The 20,379-nt window shown below is 36.8% G+C and overlaps 1 protein-coding gene across 1 annotated transcript in view; it reads left to right on the forward strand.

Annotated features, from left to right (window-relative positions):
* The window catches only part of kcnh5a (potassium voltage-gated channel, subfamily H (eag-related), member 5a), a 67,916-nt gene that overhangs the window by 12,730 nt on the left and 34,807 nt on the right, over positions 1-20,379 (forward strand). Inside the window, exons 3-8 of the mRNA XM_060865026.1 lie at positions 698-804; positions 1,726-1,854; positions 7,238-7,353; positions 7,739-8,131; positions 14,887-14,967; positions 18,641-19,070. Coding sequence (XP_060721009.1) covers positions 698-804; positions 1,726-1,854; positions 7,238-7,353; positions 7,739-8,131; positions 14,887-14,967; positions 18,641-19,070 — 1,256 coding nt within the window. The remainder of the gene's footprint in view (positions 1-697; positions 805-1,725; positions 1,855-7,237; positions 7,354-7,738; positions 8,132-14,886; positions 14,968-18,640; positions 19,071-20,379) is intronic.

A 20,379-nucleotide genomic window follows, 5' to 3' on the forward strand; every position in this document is an offset into this window, starting at 1 on the left:
CAGTGACACTGCAGTCACTGTGTCATTACAGTACAGGGTTGGTTTCATTACTCTTTATTGTTGGCAGCAACGAGAAAACTCTTTTATACAGTATGGTCATAAGAAACACAGCTGGTAAATACAGAACCTATAAGCACCTGCGTAGTTAGATGAACGAGCTTGCCTTGCTAATGTAATGTTAGTCACATTATTGAGTACTTACGTCAAAATATGTATTAACCACATGCTGATTCAGATTTCAGGTTTCAGCAGAACTTCTGACTAATTTAAAGAGTCAGTCTAATTTAGTTCAGAATTAGGCTTAAATTCAGGAAATGAGCCTGCTAAGTGGCTGAAGTGGCTATAAGTATTAAGAGTGAGATCAGTGTGTTTCTCAGACCGGCTTGTGTTACTGTTTATTCAGCCTTTTATTTGATGAAGACAAACAGTGGAATTGTGGGATCATTCAGCCAGTGTCATCACCCACTATACCCAACACACACCCACACAAACGCTAAATTAATTGACATTGACAAAGACTTTGTTGAGAGGCTGTTTGTGATACGCAGGTGTGTTCACTCACTCTAACTCACTCTCTTTCTCTTTCTCCCTTGCTCCCTGTTTCTGTACCTCAACCACCCTTCTTCATCCCCTCTCCCACCCGATTCCTTCTTTCTCCATTCTCTCCCCAAAACCCTTCTCACTTCATCTCTGGCAGTTTTATGTATGGTGAATTGACAGACAAGAAGACAATAGACAAAGTCAGGCAGACTTTTGACAACTATGAGTCCAATTGCTTTGAAGTTCTACTCTATAAGAAGAACAGTGAGTATAACAGGACTTCATGCAGGCAATCATTGTGTTTAAGGCTTTTAGCTGGGTGTACGGTGTACGGCGTTAACAAGAGCCTACTCTTTGAAGCACTTTAAAGCACAAACTGTTCTTTATTTATTATGTATTTTAGCTGTTACAGGAAGAGCTTTTTGCGTTCTAAATTCAGTCTTGCACTGGCAGACACAAGCAAAAATAATGATGATTCAATTTAAATTGATCTGATGAACAATATAATAAAAGGAGCATTTGTGTTATGGAAAAAACCTCAAACCAAAACAAAAAACATTGAATATATGCATAAATCCATTCAATGTGTGCAACAACCAATCTTTTGCTTTTAGATTGATATCGCAGACAACCTCATTACTTAGAATCTTTGAAACTACTTCCCCAGTAAATGATGTGCTGTACTCATCTATTTACACCTCTAGATTTGTGCATTCTTCAGGGTTTAATCTTTTCTGAATTAGTTGTTGGTACTTGCTGGCAAAGCTCAGACTTTTTGCTATTGTTCATTGTCTATTTTGTTGTGATAAGGGACATGTTGTAGACAGTCAAACTTACATAATGCTTTTAAGGCCTGTAGTTATCTTACATTTCCCATTTGTCTGTGTAGACACTTAAGATCAATAGTCCTAAAACACTTTCTAAAGATAAGCCTGTCTGGATAATCTGTGGCTTAATGATCCTTTAGGCAGCTACACAGCAGGTTTCACATATTAACGAATCAGCTGTTGAAGTTTCATGTTTCTCCACTCTTTAATCTCTATATCTAACCCATAAAACCATTATATCGAAATAATTACCTTTTTTTCCTTACTCATTCTCATTTATTTCATCCCTCCCTGTTCTTGTACAACCATCTCATCCCAATGACTTTATTTTCATACCTCCTTTCTACGGCCAACTCAGGGAGCCCAGTATGGCTATACATGCAGGTGGCCCCGATCAGGAACGAAAACGATAAAGTGGTTCTGTTCCTCTGCACCTTTAAGGACATAACCGTCTTCAAACAGCCCATTGAGGACGAGACCACCAAAGGTAAGACCACAGCAGATATGATAACTGATACAAATGTTATGTTTTGATGTGAATTTTGCCAGAAGGTAAAGCTTGTAATAATACATACTGGACTGGAGATTTGTTGTGTGAGTTGAACATACAGTAACTGGCTAATGTCCCACCCGATCTCCTATTCTTCACTTCCATTTCTTATAATATACTGTGTGTAATACAGTTCATACTCACCATTTAACTGATATATTAGGACATTTTTAAGAATTCGATTATTGAGATGATAAAATAAAAGAAATTGCTGGTATTGGGGTTTTCACAACACACACGTTATTCTCGCTACCTCTTGTGCAAATTCAGAACTGTCTTAATAATTACAGACTTGCATTTTAAAAAGAGATACAGTGTGAAAGGGCCATTACAAGGTCAATTAGAGATTCTGCAGCCTAGCTGATCTGTGCAGTGCTGTGAGCCGTAGCCTGTCCTAGCAGAATAGAGCAGGGGATAGAAGAGCTGTCACTTTGTGTTTAAGAAGGCTCTCTTTTCCGGCAGCACAGGAGAACTCCACTTATGTGTGTGATTGATGGGAAATGTCAGATTTCTCTATATTTTCCTAGCCCTCTGACCCCTACTTCCCCGCTCCCCTGATTTGGTGCCTACTTTCCTTATCAGCTTGGGTGACTCTGCTAAGTTAAAGCACAACTTTGACATGATCCTGGCTTGCAGTGTACCCTCCTGAAACCTACACACACACACACACACACAAAAACCCCCACACACACATGCAGTGTTTGAAGCAGGCCGGTAGTTTCTGTCACATTGTTAGATTGGCAGAACGACAAGCAGGTGCAAGGTGTCAGCTGTGGAGCTGAGGCAAACTCACACCTGCTCCCTTCTCAGATAGACATCCAGGGCTAAAGAGGATAAGGAGTGAACTTTCTTTCTCAGCCTCTCTATTCCACCGGCTGTGTGGTGCTTCTTTCTTGAGTGTCTTGTACCTATTTGTCCAAATTACATTTTGTGAAGAATTTGCTATGTGACGTTAAACAGTTTTTGTACCAAAAACCCCTGGTGCATACACAAAAATAAGCTAGAACAGTGCATAAGATGACAACACACAGAACCACACTGCATGTGTTCGGGTCTTAGTATTCATCAGACTCTACTACAGGTGTACTATATAAATACACAATATAAGTATATCTTAAAAGTAATATAAGAAATAATTTACAGTTATTCTAAACAGCACATGGCTTTTCTGAGTCAACGGAAATCAAGTTATTTGAATATAGCAGAAGTTTAGGCATTATCTTTTTATTATATGTGCATTTCTGTGTACAGAGAGACCACTAAACATTATCATTAGCCCAGAATATCTGTGATATGATACATGGTCATTTTATGACACATACCTAATAATCCAGTTTGATAGTTGACAGATCCAGTTTGGAACTCACACCTGTCACTTTCATAATGTTTAACTAGTAAAGGTTCATGTATGTCACTCTATAACACAAGCATTGACTGACTGATCCAAAGCACTACCGTATTTGTTTGTTCAATTAATGCTTAGTAACCGTTGCCTTCCTCTATGACCTCGGTCAAGCTTTCAGCATTTGAACAGGTGTGCCTCTACTTCCCAACGTCATATATTGAACGATGCCCCAGATATGGTCAAAAGACAAAAGAAAAAGACAGAAAAAAGGTTTTCGACAGTCATATGTGAATTTCTAGCTGCATTTTCACTTCAGTGGCAAGGATGTATGTAAAAGCAACACTCAATATTGTGAAATTATAGAAGAGTGATATATGGGATAGTAAAAGAGTGTTATTTTCTACCACTTTAGAAAAACTAAAATAAAAATAGTTTTTAATTGGTCTGTCTGGTAAATTCCACCAGAATGCAGACAAGTTTATCAAAATACTGTATATACACCTAGTTGCTTTTTTGTTGGTTAGGTAAATAAGATGTGACTAGAAAATTGTGTATCAAAAAAGATTTATATATAGCTAGAGTTAGCTGCCATGCTAAATCCTTTACCATTTAATTTGTAATTGTAACCAAATGTTATTTGGGATCAGTTAAGACTATCATTAAAGTAATGAAGTAACTATGGATGAAGTTAATTACTTAGACCAGCTCCATTAGTGGCTTGAGCAGAACTTGGGTTTGGAGTGATTTATTTCTTTCTAAGGCTAGAGTGCATTTCTTAAATGCCTTTTCTACCATAAAACATATACATGTTTTGTGAACAGATGGCAGACACCCTTATCCAAAGGGTGAGGGCCCAGCAGTGGCAGAATAGTGGTCCTGGGATTCAAACTCACAGCCTTCCAATCAGTGGTCCAACATCTTAACCACTAAGCTACCACTTAATTCACTTTTAGAAGGTTTATCACGTAGTTGTCGCTTTTCTTCATTTCACCCCAACTGCGTGAAACAGGTAACTTTGGTGTGAAGCAGTGTATGGCTGGACATCACTCTTCTTTTTTGTTCATGCTTGTAAAGATTGGAAAATCCAGATTTGTTGAAGAGTGGTGAAAACCCTGATATTGTTTTCCATGCTTATATATGTATGACATTTAGAATAAAAATGTGTATTTACAGTACATTCTGGTGCAAGAATTTTGTCTTAAGTCTTGATAATGATGAATTGCTGCACAATATTAATTAACAAAGTAAAAAAAATTCAGGATTGTTTTTAAGATATCCTTCTTTGTGGTATCCTTGTATTGTTTTGTAGTAAATCTAGTGTATTGTAAAGGCTGGTCTGTGCACTTACTACTCATGTTATGTTAAAGAGCGTCTCATAATGTGCTAAAGCTTCTGTTACATGCTCATTATAAAACAGGCATTGTAATTAACAAGTCATGTAGTAGAGAGCTATTTTAGGAGCTGTATTCCACATCACAGTGTACTTTCTTCTACTTGCCCTCGGGTACACAGACCTAGTTGTGTGTCTTGGTTTCAGAAGCAGTAGTCCCACTTGGATAACATGCATTGCCGTGATCTGGAGTGCTTTTAGGGGAAGTTAAAATATGCACCAGATTTTCATAACTGTTAGAGTGAATGTACATCAGTCTATACACTATGGACTTTATTGCAAAATGTGTGCTTTTGTCAACACATATTACAGTAATCCTTAAGCCTCTTGGTATACCCAGTACGCGTTTATATAGTTTGTATATATCAATGTGTGGGACTCTGAGGTACCTGAACCTCTGAGCATCTGCCACTGGCTATTGGGAGCTGTGCAATATCACCATGACCCCAAAAGTAAAAATAATATGAAATCTTGACAGATGCAGCTACTGAAACCCAACAACTGTGACCAGTTATAAAGTTAAGAAGTGATTCTTGAATCAAAAACCCAGAGGGTACAAAGAAGCCAAATAGACAATGTCATCTCTCTCCATGTCCTTTTCTATTACTTGTCGCTATTACTTATGTTATGGTTTCTGTCCAACCTTGTGCTTGGCAGACTTCCTTAACCTAGGCAAAGAGAGCAAATATCATCTTAGTGGAAATCTGAAGGGAATATATACGCTCCATAATGGAGAGCTGCATAAGGTCTCTGATAGTCTTAGAGTCATCACCTTGTCCTCAGAGAAAGCTTATATTTTGGACAATTGTTACTTTCTTTTTTCATCCCCTCCTTATCCAATCTCTCTATTGTCACCTTAACCTTTCTGATTTACTTATTTACCTCCCTCTTTCCCTTTTCTTGCCTCTTTTTGTCAATTTATACAGGTCTCTTGTGGAAATACTTAAATCCCCATTCATATTCATCTTCTTAATGTTACTCAACAATAATGGCTACTGTACAGATGCTAAAATTCTGCCTGTTTAGTGCCTGTTTGTCAGTTTTCTCCACTGAGCACTAAGGCTCTTTTATATGTTTGAATGCTCTGCTGGAGAGCTTGAGCCAATCAGTACACAAGGCAGATTTTCCCATTCCTTATCCTCTACAGAGCTCATGTGGCATGTGGTTGTGTAGTGAGAGTGCCCCTGTGTACTATTGTTGTAAAATGTATGAAATGGTCACTTTTCCCTTTCTTGTTGTTCTTAAATTGGAAAACAGCAATGCATCTCTGTCTTTCCTCCAGTCTGCTTTTAGTGTCTGACACTATAAATCTCAGTCTCTTTAGGGACTAAGCTGAATGAGTCTAATCTAGTGCACTTTCAAACTAAAGAAACATGCGGCTGAGCATCAGTTCTGAGATGATGGCGTTTGCTCTCCTCAGCACCGCAATCTGAAAACAAACAATATTTTAAGATTTAAACCTGGACCCTAGCCAGAGCCCAGGTTTCCAGTTTTTATCTGGTCCTGTGCTGCGAAAATGTGATGTTGAATGGTCTGCTGTAATGATCCTGAACAGAAAGCAGCTGAATGACAATGACAATTTAGATATAGGAACAAGACAAAGGATGAGAGCTCTTCATTCAGTTGAAAGCAGGAAAGGTAGACAGAAAGAAGCTTGTCATGGGAACTAAGTTTGGTTTAATTATTTTCTGCTGTCCTTTTAAGTCCTTCAAGCTCTCAGCACTGATTTGCTGTTTTGTTTGTGTGTAAAAACACCATCCAACCTAACAGATTCTATGGAGAATTGCATACTTTATATGAGCAAAATACCATGTGTTTTGCATATTTGTCTTCATGAATATTCACACATTCATTTGCTGGTGTTTCTAGTCTAAAGTTGCCAAATACATGACATGTCAATCCAAAAAGATTAGTAATGATTCAGTGATACAAATTACTACTAATGAAGGGCAGGTGTTGAAATTCCTAAAGCTACTTTCCAACAGACGCTTAACGATAAGAGAGTTTATTTATAATATGCCTCATTAAAATAAACTGAAAATGACTCAAAATAATGACTTGATATTACCATCGCTTTCACATTACATATTTTCCACACATTTGCACATCCAGTGCCAAGAGCATTTAAACAGAACCTTTGATTTAAAAATTTCCTTTCCATTTACTTTATTAACATAATGTGCATTTACAGACTGTATTCTGTGTTTTGATGTGCCTCGCTGCCTAGAACTGTTATACTTCAGTTTCAACTTTAGTTCACTCTTCCTGGAGTGTCTTTCAGATTCACCACAGATTAAAACATTTAGTGCATACAATCCACCTTCATTTGCAATCATTCTCTCAGTCTGTTTTGCATGAGATGTCAATCACACAACAGTGTTCTTGTAATTCACACACACTTGCTCACTAAGCACACATGTAATTTATTACGCTTAAGACTGTACACACGAATAATGACTTGTTTTTTTGTGTCTTAGTAAAGCATGGCCTCCATATATGTATAAAGGTATGGGGGTTTTACATATACAGCAGGATTATTTTAAAGTAAAAAAAATCTTCTTTCTGACTCGATTTTCCTATAATAGGATGGACCAAATTTGCAAGACTGACCAGAGCGCTGACCAACAGCCGTGGTACACTCCAACAACTCACCCCGTTAAACAAAACTGAAGTGAGCCACAAGCATTCACGACTGGCTGAGGTGAGTATTGTATCTCTCCCTGCCTAGCATTTTTTATCAGTACAGACCAGAAAGGTCAGCTTTCGTTACTGGATAGCAAAATCACTGATGAGTCACCTTTTTAAAGGTCTGTGCCTTTTGCACGCACAATTTTTTCACTTCATTACCATTTTCAGAATATAGAAACTCGACTCCACTTTCTTGTAAGTGCTGATATGATATGTAGTGTGTCATGAATACCTTTATATCCATGCACTTCTGCTGTGTTATTTCCCATGGTAATACTAGAGAAGAAAGATAAATACAGTCTGATACCATAAAGGATAAACAAAGTTGAAAACACACATGAAAACACTGACCCTGTTACACATTGCCTCATACATACTTTTCTCTCTTTTCCATCCAGGCTCTTCAGTTAGGCTCAGACATCCTCCCGCAATACAAACAAGAGGCTCCAAAAACTCCTCCTCATATCATCCTACACTACTGCACCTTCAAGACCACCTGGGACTGGGTCATCCTCATCCTCACCTTCTATACTGCCATCATGGTGCCATATAACGTCTCCTTCAAGACCAAACAGAACAACCTGGCCTGGCTGGTGGTGGACAGTGTAGTGGACGTCATCTTCTTGGTGGACATTGTGCTTAATTTCCACACCACGTTTGTAGGGCCTGGTGGAGAGGTTATTTCAGATCCTAAACTTATCCGCATGAACTATCTGAAAACCTGGTTTGTCATTGACCTGCTCTCCTGCCTGCCATATGACATCATCAATGCTTTTGAGAATGTGGATGAGGTAAGATGTAGTGGGATCTCATAACACCTTCTTTGTCATTGTGTACGTTGTATCCCAATCCAGACATCTAGCTTTCACATGAGAGTCTGGGGCTTTTTTTAATCACTAAATGTGGCAAACGTCCTATTCTTCCTATGCCAATGATTCAGGGGCCAGATTGGTTAAAATTATATCAGTGACTAGCCTATTCATATAACAGTAATACTTTGCAGCGCTATAACTTTATAATAATAAATACAGTATATATAGCCCAGTACACCTGCCATACTTTTTTTTACCATGATTAGTTTCATAGTGCTGTCAATTATTAAATGATCAATTATTAAATGTTTAATACCTTTCCACCTGCTGGGAGCAAAAGTATTAAAAAAGTCTTCTAGTTTGTTTCCCAGAATAAACATACAGTATAATTGTCATTTTTTCCCCCTTTTAAAAAAACATTTTTTATTGTACATTTCTTAGGTGTACATTAGCAGCTATCAAATAATTCTAAGAAAGGCTCTCTATTTGATATCTATAAAGCCAGAAGATGACAACTACTAGTTTTTTCTACTCATCATCCTGCAGAGACAAACCAAACTAGCAGACAGGACTTTTACAGCCAACTAGCTGTATGTTTTGCACCCCTGTGTTAGAAATAGCCAATGAGATTTTCTTGCTATAACTCATTCAAACCAAGCTCTGTACTAACTTTTAATAGTATAACTATTAGTAATAACTAATAAGTATAATTATAATAGTACAACTATTAATTATAATAATTAGTATAACTATTATTTAGTCCAGCCTTGCTCTATGTGCATAATATTAATCTCATATTGTGTAATGGTGTTTAGATTTAGTCTGCTTAAAGGTGGGGTCTCCGTTGTTTGAAAGGCAATGTTGACATTTGAAATCACCAAAACAAACACGCCCCTAACCCGAATGGTTCACACCCCTGTATTGATAGCTCCACCCACACATACATACGTAACCCAGGCAACTAATGGAAAGAAATGTGTCTTTATCATAGCTGAAGGGAAGAACAATACGATTGCAGATAAACAAACAAGCAAAAATGACACACAAGCATAAGGACGGCATATATTAGTTCTGTGAAAGCAACGTTACTCACCTATCGAGAAGGAAAAAAGCGGCCTCGGCGACATGGTGTCAGGTGTCTGGTGTACAAATGAGGTACAAAAGATATCAGAAACTCCATGAAAGACTATGAAATTTACACAGAAACAACAAGTGCACAGCATTTTTATAACCAGATCTTGACAAAGCCTGTCATGGTTCAAAAAAATTATATAAAAAATAAAAAGATGAAGAAGCTAACCAAAAAAGTATTACTTTATTTATATATTTCCATTATATCTAAACTGGCAAATGGACCTGTTTAAATAAACATTCATTCATTAATTCCTTCATTCATTTATTTATTTATTTACTTATTTATTTATTTATTTATTTATGTATCTTAAGTGAGCACTTTATTCTGGTCAGTTATTTTAGTATAATTTCGTTCATTTAGGGTGACCTCTACATATATTACAACAATAACCCAACCTCAGCACACAACCAAACACCGTGAAACTGTGAGACAGCAAAACGTCCTGCTGCACCATCACACCTTCCTCATTAATTCATTCATTTAATTCAGTCATTCTCAAACATTATCCTTCATTTACAGCTTGAATCTGAGTGTTTGTTAGAAGCATTATTTGGTCTCTTACTTGCAAGTTAACACGAATTATACATTTAGATACATTTAAAAACAATATATATTTCAATTCAATTCAATTCAGTTCAATTTATTTGTATAGCACTTTTAACAATTTACATTGTCTTAAAGTTTCAGCTTTACAGAAGTATAGAAACAGAAGTCAGTTCTAGCCACTTAAAAGAAATAAGGGGAGAAATCAGGTCAGTTGGAAAAGCTGCTCAGTGTGACATAGTAATGATTGAGCTCATTACTATTCATGAGCTCTCCCACTTGAGACCGCGCCCACAGAATTCGTGTAGCTCAGTGAGTTTCCTATACAGCAAGGATGGCTGAACGTCAACGGGCTTGTGAAGAAGCCATTCTGCCGCAATTCAAGGTGATTGTAAACAAATTTCCTCTAGCCTAGGCTACTTATTGCGCTGGGTGAATGAATAGTCATGCTCTCATATCCTAGTGGTTAGCCAATCGGAGCCAAGCAGCATAGCTCATTTGAATATTCATGAGAACTGGAGCAAATCAAGCTGAGTCTTCCTGCAGTCTTTCTATACCACACTAGAATGGCTTGAAACAAGGTAACCAAGGTATTTTTTCCACAAAAAAATGTTACAGAGTCCATGGTAAACTTCAGACATCACCACAAACGTAATGAAATACTGTACGTGTGGCAGGGCACCTTTAAAATTAAGTTTCTATATATCTCTAACATCTATCCCTATCACTAATGAGCAACGAAAAACTCCCTGAGATGATATGAGGAAGAAACCTTGAGATGAACCAGGTTCAAAAGGGAACCCATCCTCATTTGGGTGACAATGGACAGTAAATAATGTAAATGTAAATAATGTACTTTCTACAACAGTTTATAGTGTAGACCTAATGGGCCAGTGCGAACTCTTGAGTTCACCACAGACCCAGCACTAATTCCTTGATGCCAAAGGCTAAAAAATGTTTGCTGATGAAGACTAGACCATACAGCTAACTGACTGAACATGTAACAATACAGTACATACTATATGGTATACATCTTCCCAAACCTTCCTATCTTGACACAGATGATATATGCAGGATTTATATGCATGTGAGATTGTGTGCTTGTCTGGCTATTATATTCAGCTATTATATTAGTATATACTAGATGTGGAAGTTTTGAAATGTGTACATGAGATCCGCAGTCTAAAATACCCACTTCTTCCCATTATATCCATTTTCTCTTAGAGTGGTTACTGATGCACATACAGAACTGTACATTATGCAGAGTGATCCTAAGCAGATCAGACAGTGGCTAAAGGGCATTTGCTGGCTGGTCACATGATCTTTTAAGGGCCTATTAGTCTAATCATTTGATTTAAGTGCTGAGTAGTAAGAACAGGCCCAGCTGAAGAGTTAACCTTTTAAACTCACAGGACCTCTCTGTGGGTACTGACTTGCTATAATTATCCCTATCAATAATTTTCCTATTAATGTCACGGTAGTATAATTATTAGAATAATTTAGAGATGTTATTGAATGATATGATTTAAAATTAATATGTAAAAAGGTTCAACACTATCCTTTAAACAGCATGGCTGAGATATAAGGTGGTGTATATGACAGAGAGCACCAAACTTTAAACAACTTAATTTGATTATTATCATCCACTATGCATTATAATTGCTGGATCTGTGCTTTGAATCCAGCTACCTATTTAAAACGAAAGGTCATGTGACACTGTGAGGCATCAGTAAGAAAATGCATTATTTTCCAGACTAAAAAATCCACACTAGGCACAATTCCAGTGCATTATGCTGACTTTATGCATGCCTACTGCATTTACCTACACCTCTGACAGTGTGCCAGCGCGGAGAACCTGAAGCGAAATACAGTCTGAGTCTCAGTTTGCATTATTATTATTTTCACCAAGCTATAAATACACACAATGTTCTACATAGATAATGCAAACTTTACATCTTATTTTCGGTCTGCATCAGTTTCATGGTTGCCCTGGCAACAGGCGTCATCTCCCATCATGCTGATGCCATCAGTGTATATACAGCTCAGCAACAAGATGAACGCAATAAAACCACCAAATTGCAGTGCACTGGTTTGCAATAAAGATCTTCGTCGCTGTGGCATCTGGGGCTCTGCCTGCATGACTTAATCAATCTGATGTGCTTAAAACGCAATAGACTCTGACACAGCGACTGGCATGCAGGAGCGCGTACAGAGGAAAGCTGTTCACAGCTATTTTCAGCTCTATAGCGCTTGTCTGTAGGCTACAGGTGCATGAAAATCCAGACAAATAAAATAACAATTTTTCATCCCATTATTGTGACAATGTAAGAGAATACGTCAAGGCACAGCTCTACCATCTAGTATTCATTTGACAATTTTGTCACATTTGACATTTTATCACATTTTCCTTAAAGGCTTTAACATATTTTTGCTTTTGTAGTCTAAAGTATAAAAAAATGGCTTGATCTTTTGTCTTGTGATTCATGGTTCCACTCTTTGGGGGGTTTCACACATTCTTCCTGTGTGTGTGTGTGTGTGTGTGTGGGTGTGTAGGCTTCTGCTAAATTTCCCCTTGGTATGAATGAGTCTGTGAATGTGTGTGCATGGTGAACTTTAATGGATCGGTGCCATCCGAGGTGAATCCTCCTGGCTTGTGCCTAGAGACAGACGATTGGCTTTGCAGTTTCAGAGTTTCTCAAAATAAATGAGTGTATTTTCATCTTCTAAGATAATTCAACCTAAATGTTGTGTTTTCTAGAAGAGGATGCTCTCACTTTAGAGTCTGACTTTGTTGAAGTGTTCTACACAGATCGCAGAAAATAGTTCCTTCAATGAAAATCCAAGGCAAAGGATTTCAAAATGAGTCAAATTTAGTCAAATCATTTATAAACATAACCATACTTATCATATAACAAATGTTTTAAATAGATTCATTAATATTTTGTAAAATACAATGAGAATGAAAGTTGTAAATGATGCTTTATTTGATTTTATATTGTGTATGCTTTTAATTTTAAAGCCGTAGGAGGCAATTTATTTAAAGATTTATTTATAGAGGGCGTCTACATGTAATACATCTCAGTCCATTATGTCCTGCATGCATTAGGGGTTTTTAACTACTCGACCTGTAATTTAAATAAAGTAGTCAGCTAGTCATTTTTCAAGACGAGGCTATTTTTAGGCTATTCAATTTGTGCAGCAAAGAGCGCGATCTGAAACTGCTCAGCAATTAACTGCCACAACATTTGTATCACAGGCTACAAATCAAATTTCCAGCCTCAGTGCTTTTTGAGCTACATTTGTAATGAAGAAAGTAAATAACACAGATGGAAATAATAAGTCTGTGCATCTTTATTATTCTGGTTAATCGACATATTAGAAGATGCAACGTAAACAGAAGAATTTGCAGCTTTTAAAATTTTAACGTACTAAGATCTCAAAATGAGTCTGAAACAGTCTCGTACTGTAGCCCTGGTATGATCCGAGTCTAAACCAGCTGATTGGGATTGAACAGCGATGTACAACGTGTGATTCTGTCCAGGTTATTTTTAAACAGTTATGGGTCACAATGCACTTCACGATGCCACAGTGCAGGGATTTGAGTTAGCTTTAAATGACAGCAAAAATAACTGTGAGAGGAATTCCTTTAGGAGTAGGTTAATAAAAAAAATCACACGCACACCTCTCCACTTCATGCAATGTGTGATCAGAGTGTTAATGGGCCAAAAAAAACAAAAACATTCAAACTACAGCGAAAAGTACATCCAACCTGCTTTCTTTACTGTCTGACTGACAAGTCAACCTCTGCCTACAGCAAGGTGTAGTGCATGTATCAGGTGACTAGTTGACTAATCTATGCAGTCTCTAGCATGCGTTCAAAGAATCTTTCTAATTCATAATAGAAATCAAAACAGAGAAAAGAAGAATGGAGAGAATGTAAGAAACAGCTTTATATATATATATATATATATATATATATATATATACATACACATATATATATATATATATATATACATACACATATATATATATATGACTGAAACACGTTATTAAAATGTCAGAGCCTTCTTCACTGCTTGTGACCCCACTGAATTCTCTTTTCCCCACAGTTAAGATCGAGTTGTCAGCTCCATCAACACACTTGTTGAGTTGACAGGTTTTATTTGCAACCACCTTGTGTTGCTATGACAGACCCATGTTACGCTCATTCCACAGCAGTCCTTTCTCACAACCTACCCGTACTGTTGCCGATGAATATAGAAAGGTCATGTCATGCACATGTGAACACTGGCTATATGCATGCTAAAACAGGCTCTCAGGCTTGCGCAACACCCAGCTTATGTCATCTTCCTGGCATGCAGCTGTCAGATGCTTGTCTGCAATTGTGTTCTATCCCCTTCCCCAATGCAGTACAGCTCTGAGTGTTCAAACTTTTCCTACACGCTGACTGAGATCATTTTACATAACTATTAAATGTTTCTCATGTTCCCACTTGAACCGGGTTTCGTTTTCTGATTTGTTTTATCGCATCAGTAGCACTGGATACTTTCGCACACTCTCATCCTTTCAGGGTCACTCAATCAAATTCTATATACTGGAGCAGATCAAATGAACAAATAAATCAGTTAGTAAATCAATTCATTTTCACCAACAAACACAAACCTATTTCTAACTACTGTGACCAAGCAGGATTGATCTGAGATGCTTTGGGGTTTTAGGTTAGGAATATTGGCTTCTTGTGTGAGAATTTGCATAGATTATGGATGTGCTGACTCTATTTGAGCAGCTAATGAAATTTTCTTGAACAATGGTAAATTATTGCTTTTGATGGCCCTTAGAATAAAATTACATTGTTATGTTTGAAGATGTTGGGTTACTTAGACGTTAGTGGGATATTATAGGGCGGCTTTTCCTCTCATATCTACATAAATGGCATTTTTCCTTTACTTTTACAATAAGTATGTTCCGTCAAAATGGACCGTCAAAAGACTAAATAACCACCTTCTGTGTGTTTGACTTCTCTGACCTTCAGTAATATTCCCCATTATTTCAGGACTCCATCTCTGAATCCTCTGCAGTGGGCCACATTCCGGCAGCACGGAACGTCACACGCACCGAAGACTCCTTGTTGCCGGTAATTTGGTCCTCTCTCTTTGTTGTTGTTATCCTCGTGGTTGTTTCACCATTCTTTTTCACCGCCTCCCTGCAGCTTGAGACTCTTCTATACTTCGGCTTATTGAGTATGGAGGCATTTAATGGTATTGTAATTTTATGCTAATGATGTTTTGAACAATTCACCCATGTGTTTGTTTGTCTAAAGTGATTTTAGATGCGAGGCAATCCAAATGAGCCTGCCGCATTAAAACCGTGCTCTTTAAGCAGGCACTGCAGGCACCTGCACACACACACACACACACACACACACACTAGTTGATTTTACTAGAGCTATTACTGACCCATTGTAACCTGCTCTCTTTTGGTACAAGCAGTGATGATTGGTTCCTGGAGCAACATTAAGGATATGATGTCAGTGATAATGTGTGTTTGTGAGAGAAGATTATGTTGAAACCAAATGTCCTCATAATTATACGCAATTACATGTCACGTAAGGTAGTAAATTGTGTGTGTTCATGTGTATAGGAAGGTTGACTACGGTTACCACAATTAATCTTATTCAGTTCTAAGAGCTGTTAAAGCGTGGCACCTTCTACATAAAACAGTGTTAGATAAAGAAAGTAAAATAATAGTAGACCTAAAAATAATATCATTTGGAATTATAGACAATTTATTTTAGACATATAAATAATGTAGTAATGTATTAATAGTGTAATAGCTTCTTTTTCTTCTTTGTCTTCTTCTTAATGTTGTATTTATTGTGTTGTTGAATTATTTGAACAAACAAATGTTGTTAATAATCAGGGAAGTGAAATCATTTTAACAGCTTAAATTGTACAGGTTTACACAGATCATGCCTATATTTTAATAGTTTTCTTATTTTTCAACATTATCAAAACAAAACACTATAAACAGCTCTCAGCAATGTCCCTTTGCTTTATCATGATAAAACAAATACTTGGAAATACTCACCAGTTCTGAGTTCTTTTGCCCTATACAGTTCTTCTAGACCAGGGCCCGTATTTATAAAGATTGTAAGAATGACCTCAGAGAGCTCCGAATTTAGCTTAAAAATTTCTTACTAGGAATCTTATCTTAAGAGTGATTCAGGACCAATCTCAGAGCAACTCTCAGAAAGGAAAATACAACATATTTTATCTTAAAGAGGAGGGAGGCGGGGCTTAACTCTGTTACTCGGTATGACACATTCTTTTGAAGACTGTGATTGGTTGTCCAATAAACAAAAATAGGAGCGCTTTTAAAATCTGGTCTATTATAAGCCTTAACTTTGTCTCTATGTTAAAATAGGGATTATGTTCCTGACCGATCATATTAAACCAATCATATTGGAGATGTGCTAACATCTGTATGTTACAAATGTTATAAATGTAATGTAAAAGTTAATGTAAACATCTCAGACACAGCACAGAAAAGTCATAGAGACAAATGATGTAATTTCGGCACTGTTTCGGAGATGTTAGCGTATCTCTCATGCGGTGGCGTCAGAAAATATATAAATTTATGGCATTTTTGTGCTGTGTGTATAATTAATAAAAAATAATCCGTCTGTCAATAATCTGTCAATCATCGTATTAACTCACTATCATTAGTAAATATTGTATGCAATATACATTTCTTCTCCCTCTTCACCTTTTGGCCATTTTGTCCTCTGCTGAAGAAACTCCTAAAAAGCCTCTTAAAAGTCCTCCTCACTACTCCTAAGGCTTTTTGATTTTAAGAACTCTTAAGGGTCAAGATGCTTTATGAATAACTTTTATCTCTACTAGGATCTTTTCTTTAATTTCAAGGGGAAACGCTCACATTTCCAAGAATTTTCTTAGAATTTTGTCACTAGGAGCAACTCTTTGCACTAAGAATTTTAATGAATACAGGGCCAGGTCTTTAAAAGGCTTAAACTAGCTTTATAGTATTATTACTGGGAAAGGAAAACCTTTTGTACAGTTTGCTAAATGCTTAGCATGCACAAATGCAAATTAGATCTCTGAATGATAAATTACTAGGCAGAGATTTCCATTCTAATTTCCACAACACAATGCTTGTCTAGTAGAATTAGTGACTGTCATGTGCTAGTATATATATATATATATATATATATATATATATATATATATATATATATATACCTACCCATGGGATACTCCAACCCAAACCCCGGAATGTGTTTTGGGAAAAGATGCTCCTTTTGCATGTTTGAGGATTTGTTCTCATGATTACATGACAGCTTGAACAAAAAAAGCACAGGACTATGAAAAAGGAAAAGCTAATTAGAAATGTGAGTTGCGTGCTGGTGCAGCTATTTATAAATGGTTCCAGGTTGACAGTCTTCCACTTGCTAATGCTAATGAAGATAAAACAATTAGGCTCGCCACTGCTACTTCAGTTGTTTTCCCTGTTATCCCCATAAATCTTGTCAGCTGCGCACATGGAACCTTGTATTAAAGGTATTCACGGATTAACTTTTATTAGAAGGCATGATTTTGTCAGATTTTAATCCTTTGAAATAGCAGGCAAAGGAAACATTTGATTGTCATTAAATAGAGATTATGTTAAGAAACACATGCATTGTTTTGCATGTGAATCTGGCTTCTTTCAAACCTTCACTTGGATGAGGTTGGCAAGTGATATTTAGTTTTTGTTTTGTCTAAGGATCTATTGTTGTAGTCTGTGTGGGTGTATCTGCACTCGAGCCCACTCGTTCTCTTTTCACTTGTTCTCAAAAAGCTAGAAACCTATCTTTTGCAACATGGAGCTTTTCTGTACATACGTCCAGTTCTTCTTTCCTATTTCAATTTCTGAATTAAAGCTGAAACTAAAATAGTCACCAGCAACTGGACTATTATACAAAATATACTTCATTAGTTCAGGGTTAAATGAGAGGAATTCAATTCTGTTCATTTCAACACACCATTGCTTCTGGCTTGCTCATTAGGAATAAATATAATTTAAAATTCATATTAATTACAATTTTTACATTTTAAATTTTGTCATTTGTATTTGGAATGTTTATATTCTTAAAAACCAAAAATGTAAAATCAAGTACACGCAACACAACATACATAAAACACAATTATTAAAGCATATATAATAGCAATTTAAATCCATTATGAAGGAATAGAAAATAGATTCCAAGTAAAATTCACACATCAGATAAAAAACATACAAAATACTGTCATATTAATAGTGAATAAATGCTGTAATACATCTGCATGAGATGTAGTGTTACAGTATATTAAGATTTAGAATCGTTTTAGCTCAGTGGCCACTTGCTAACGTCAACTTTATGATCAACTTTTTTCCTCCTACTCAAAGGAGAAAAGAGGACTTTGATGTGACTGGGGAAAAGGAAGTGTAGCTGTCTATTACGACCTCTTCTCTCCTCCTTCTCTAGGTTAAAAACTGTTAGATCAAAGTAACTGTAGGCAAAAGTTGGCTGAATCATTGTTCAGAGTAGAATTATTCATGAGCAAAAGATCTAAAAAAAAAAAAAAAAAAAAAATTCCCCAAAGCTTCTACCATTTTAAAAATGTCTTCTGGGTATTTTATGTGGCTCTGGTGATTGTGTAGAATGTGGTGCACTATTTGTACTTTCTGATTACACAGTACTAGAGAAAACTTCTTTGGATGACCATCAAAGTCAAATATTATTATTTATTTTCTCTCTCTCTGTTCAGGGACTCAGCAGCCTTTTCAGCTCACTTAAAGTAGTGCGTCTTCTGCGTCTGGGCCGTGTGGCGCGTAAACTGGACCACTATCTGGAGTATGGAGCTGCTGTTCTGGTTCTCCTTGTCTGCGTCTTTGGCTTGGTGGCTCATTGGTTGGCCTGTATCTGGTACAGCATCGGTGATTACGAGGTCATTGATGAAGTCACCAACACCATTAAGACAGACAGCTGGCTCTATCAGCTAGCAAACAGTATCGGCACACCTTATCGGTACAATGCCAGTGGATCAGGCCAGTGGGAGGGAGGACCCAGTAAGGACACTCTGTACATATCATCACTTTATTTCACAATGACCAGCCTGACTACCATTGGCTTTGGTAACATCGCTCCTACCACGGATGGCGAGAAAATCTTCTCTGTGGCTATGATGATGGTGGGCTGTAAGTGTTTTTCAATACTTTCTTTTACTGCGTCCAAACTGTTCTTATACTGTACCTGGCATAGAGATTAATTTCATGATATAATAATTATACCAAAATTGGCATGGTTTTGATATGGCGCTAACCTTATCAAAGAAACATACAAATAATCATCAAAATAAAGTCACCAAATGTAAAAACTCAGCAAAATGATAAACTCCTTACCCCCATTAAATAGGCAAATTATTATTTTACACATTTAAAACTGCAAGAGAACCCCAGCACTATAACACTGCAAATACAGAACAAAACATTGCACAAAATATTGCAAAAGAATTTTATGTGGGAATTGAAAAAAGTTTAATTGAGATTGATCATATGATTATTGATCATTTCTATGCAGTAGTATGAGATGGTTGAATTAAGTGTCAGCAATAAGCCATAAGATAAACCTCTTAGGATTAATCTTAGATCTATACAGACTATTATGCTTTAATAGATAACAAGAAAAAAAGAGATTAAAAAAAAAACAAAGCTTTCTGATTCGAATGTTATCAGGCCTATGGAGTAGATGATGTTTTGTGTACATGTGGTTTAGTTTGAAAATGCAACAGCACTGAACTTAGTCAGACGTTCATAAGTAATTAATAGAACCTGCTTTTCACAGTGAGCAATTTAACACCTTCAGTAGTCAATTTGTACTTATGTATAGTCCTGTTGGACATTTCGGATGTCTGGTGCTGCATTCATTTTAAAGTAAGTAAAGGCTAAGGCGGATGGTGTGTGCTGAGTATGAAGAAGTGTGATGCACTGTGCTTCAGGCAGCCTTGAGGTTACTTTGGAGAATGAGCACTTCTATCCTGGATGCATCTATAATGCCAAAGCAGTTTGACTTGGAAACCAAGCAGAATACAGTTGGCTAGACTAAAATGTAATTTATAGGATGTACAGGTTCATTCCTTAAAGAATTGTATACGTATATAGTGAGATCACAGCTGGTTACAGATCGTTCTTGTACATCCCTATGTATTAACATTCCCACACAGGCGCCTTACAATGGACTGATAGGAATAGACTGGAAACAGCACTGGCTGTCAGTGAAGAAAACTCTTGTGTTGATTTTAAAATCTGAACATCTGTTGACATTCTTCATTTTTAGACCAGCTTGCTATATTTTAATTAGCTTTGGTTTAGGCTTTGGAGAGTGATTTTACAATCGAATCCTCTGAAAATCCTCAGAGGCTTGACAGTAAACCATTCTAGCACATTGTTCCACAAGTCTCCAGCTATCATTTCTCAACCTGTTTAGAGTTATATTGTTACGTATAGT

Source organism: Tachysurus vachellii, chromosome 3 (assembly GCF_030014155.1).
Source record: "Tachysurus vachellii isolate PV-2020 chromosome 3, HZAU_Pvac_v1, whole genome shotgun sequence".
NCBI lineage: Eukaryota > Metazoa > Chordata > Actinopteri > Siluriformes > Bagridae > Tachysurus > Tachysurus vachellii.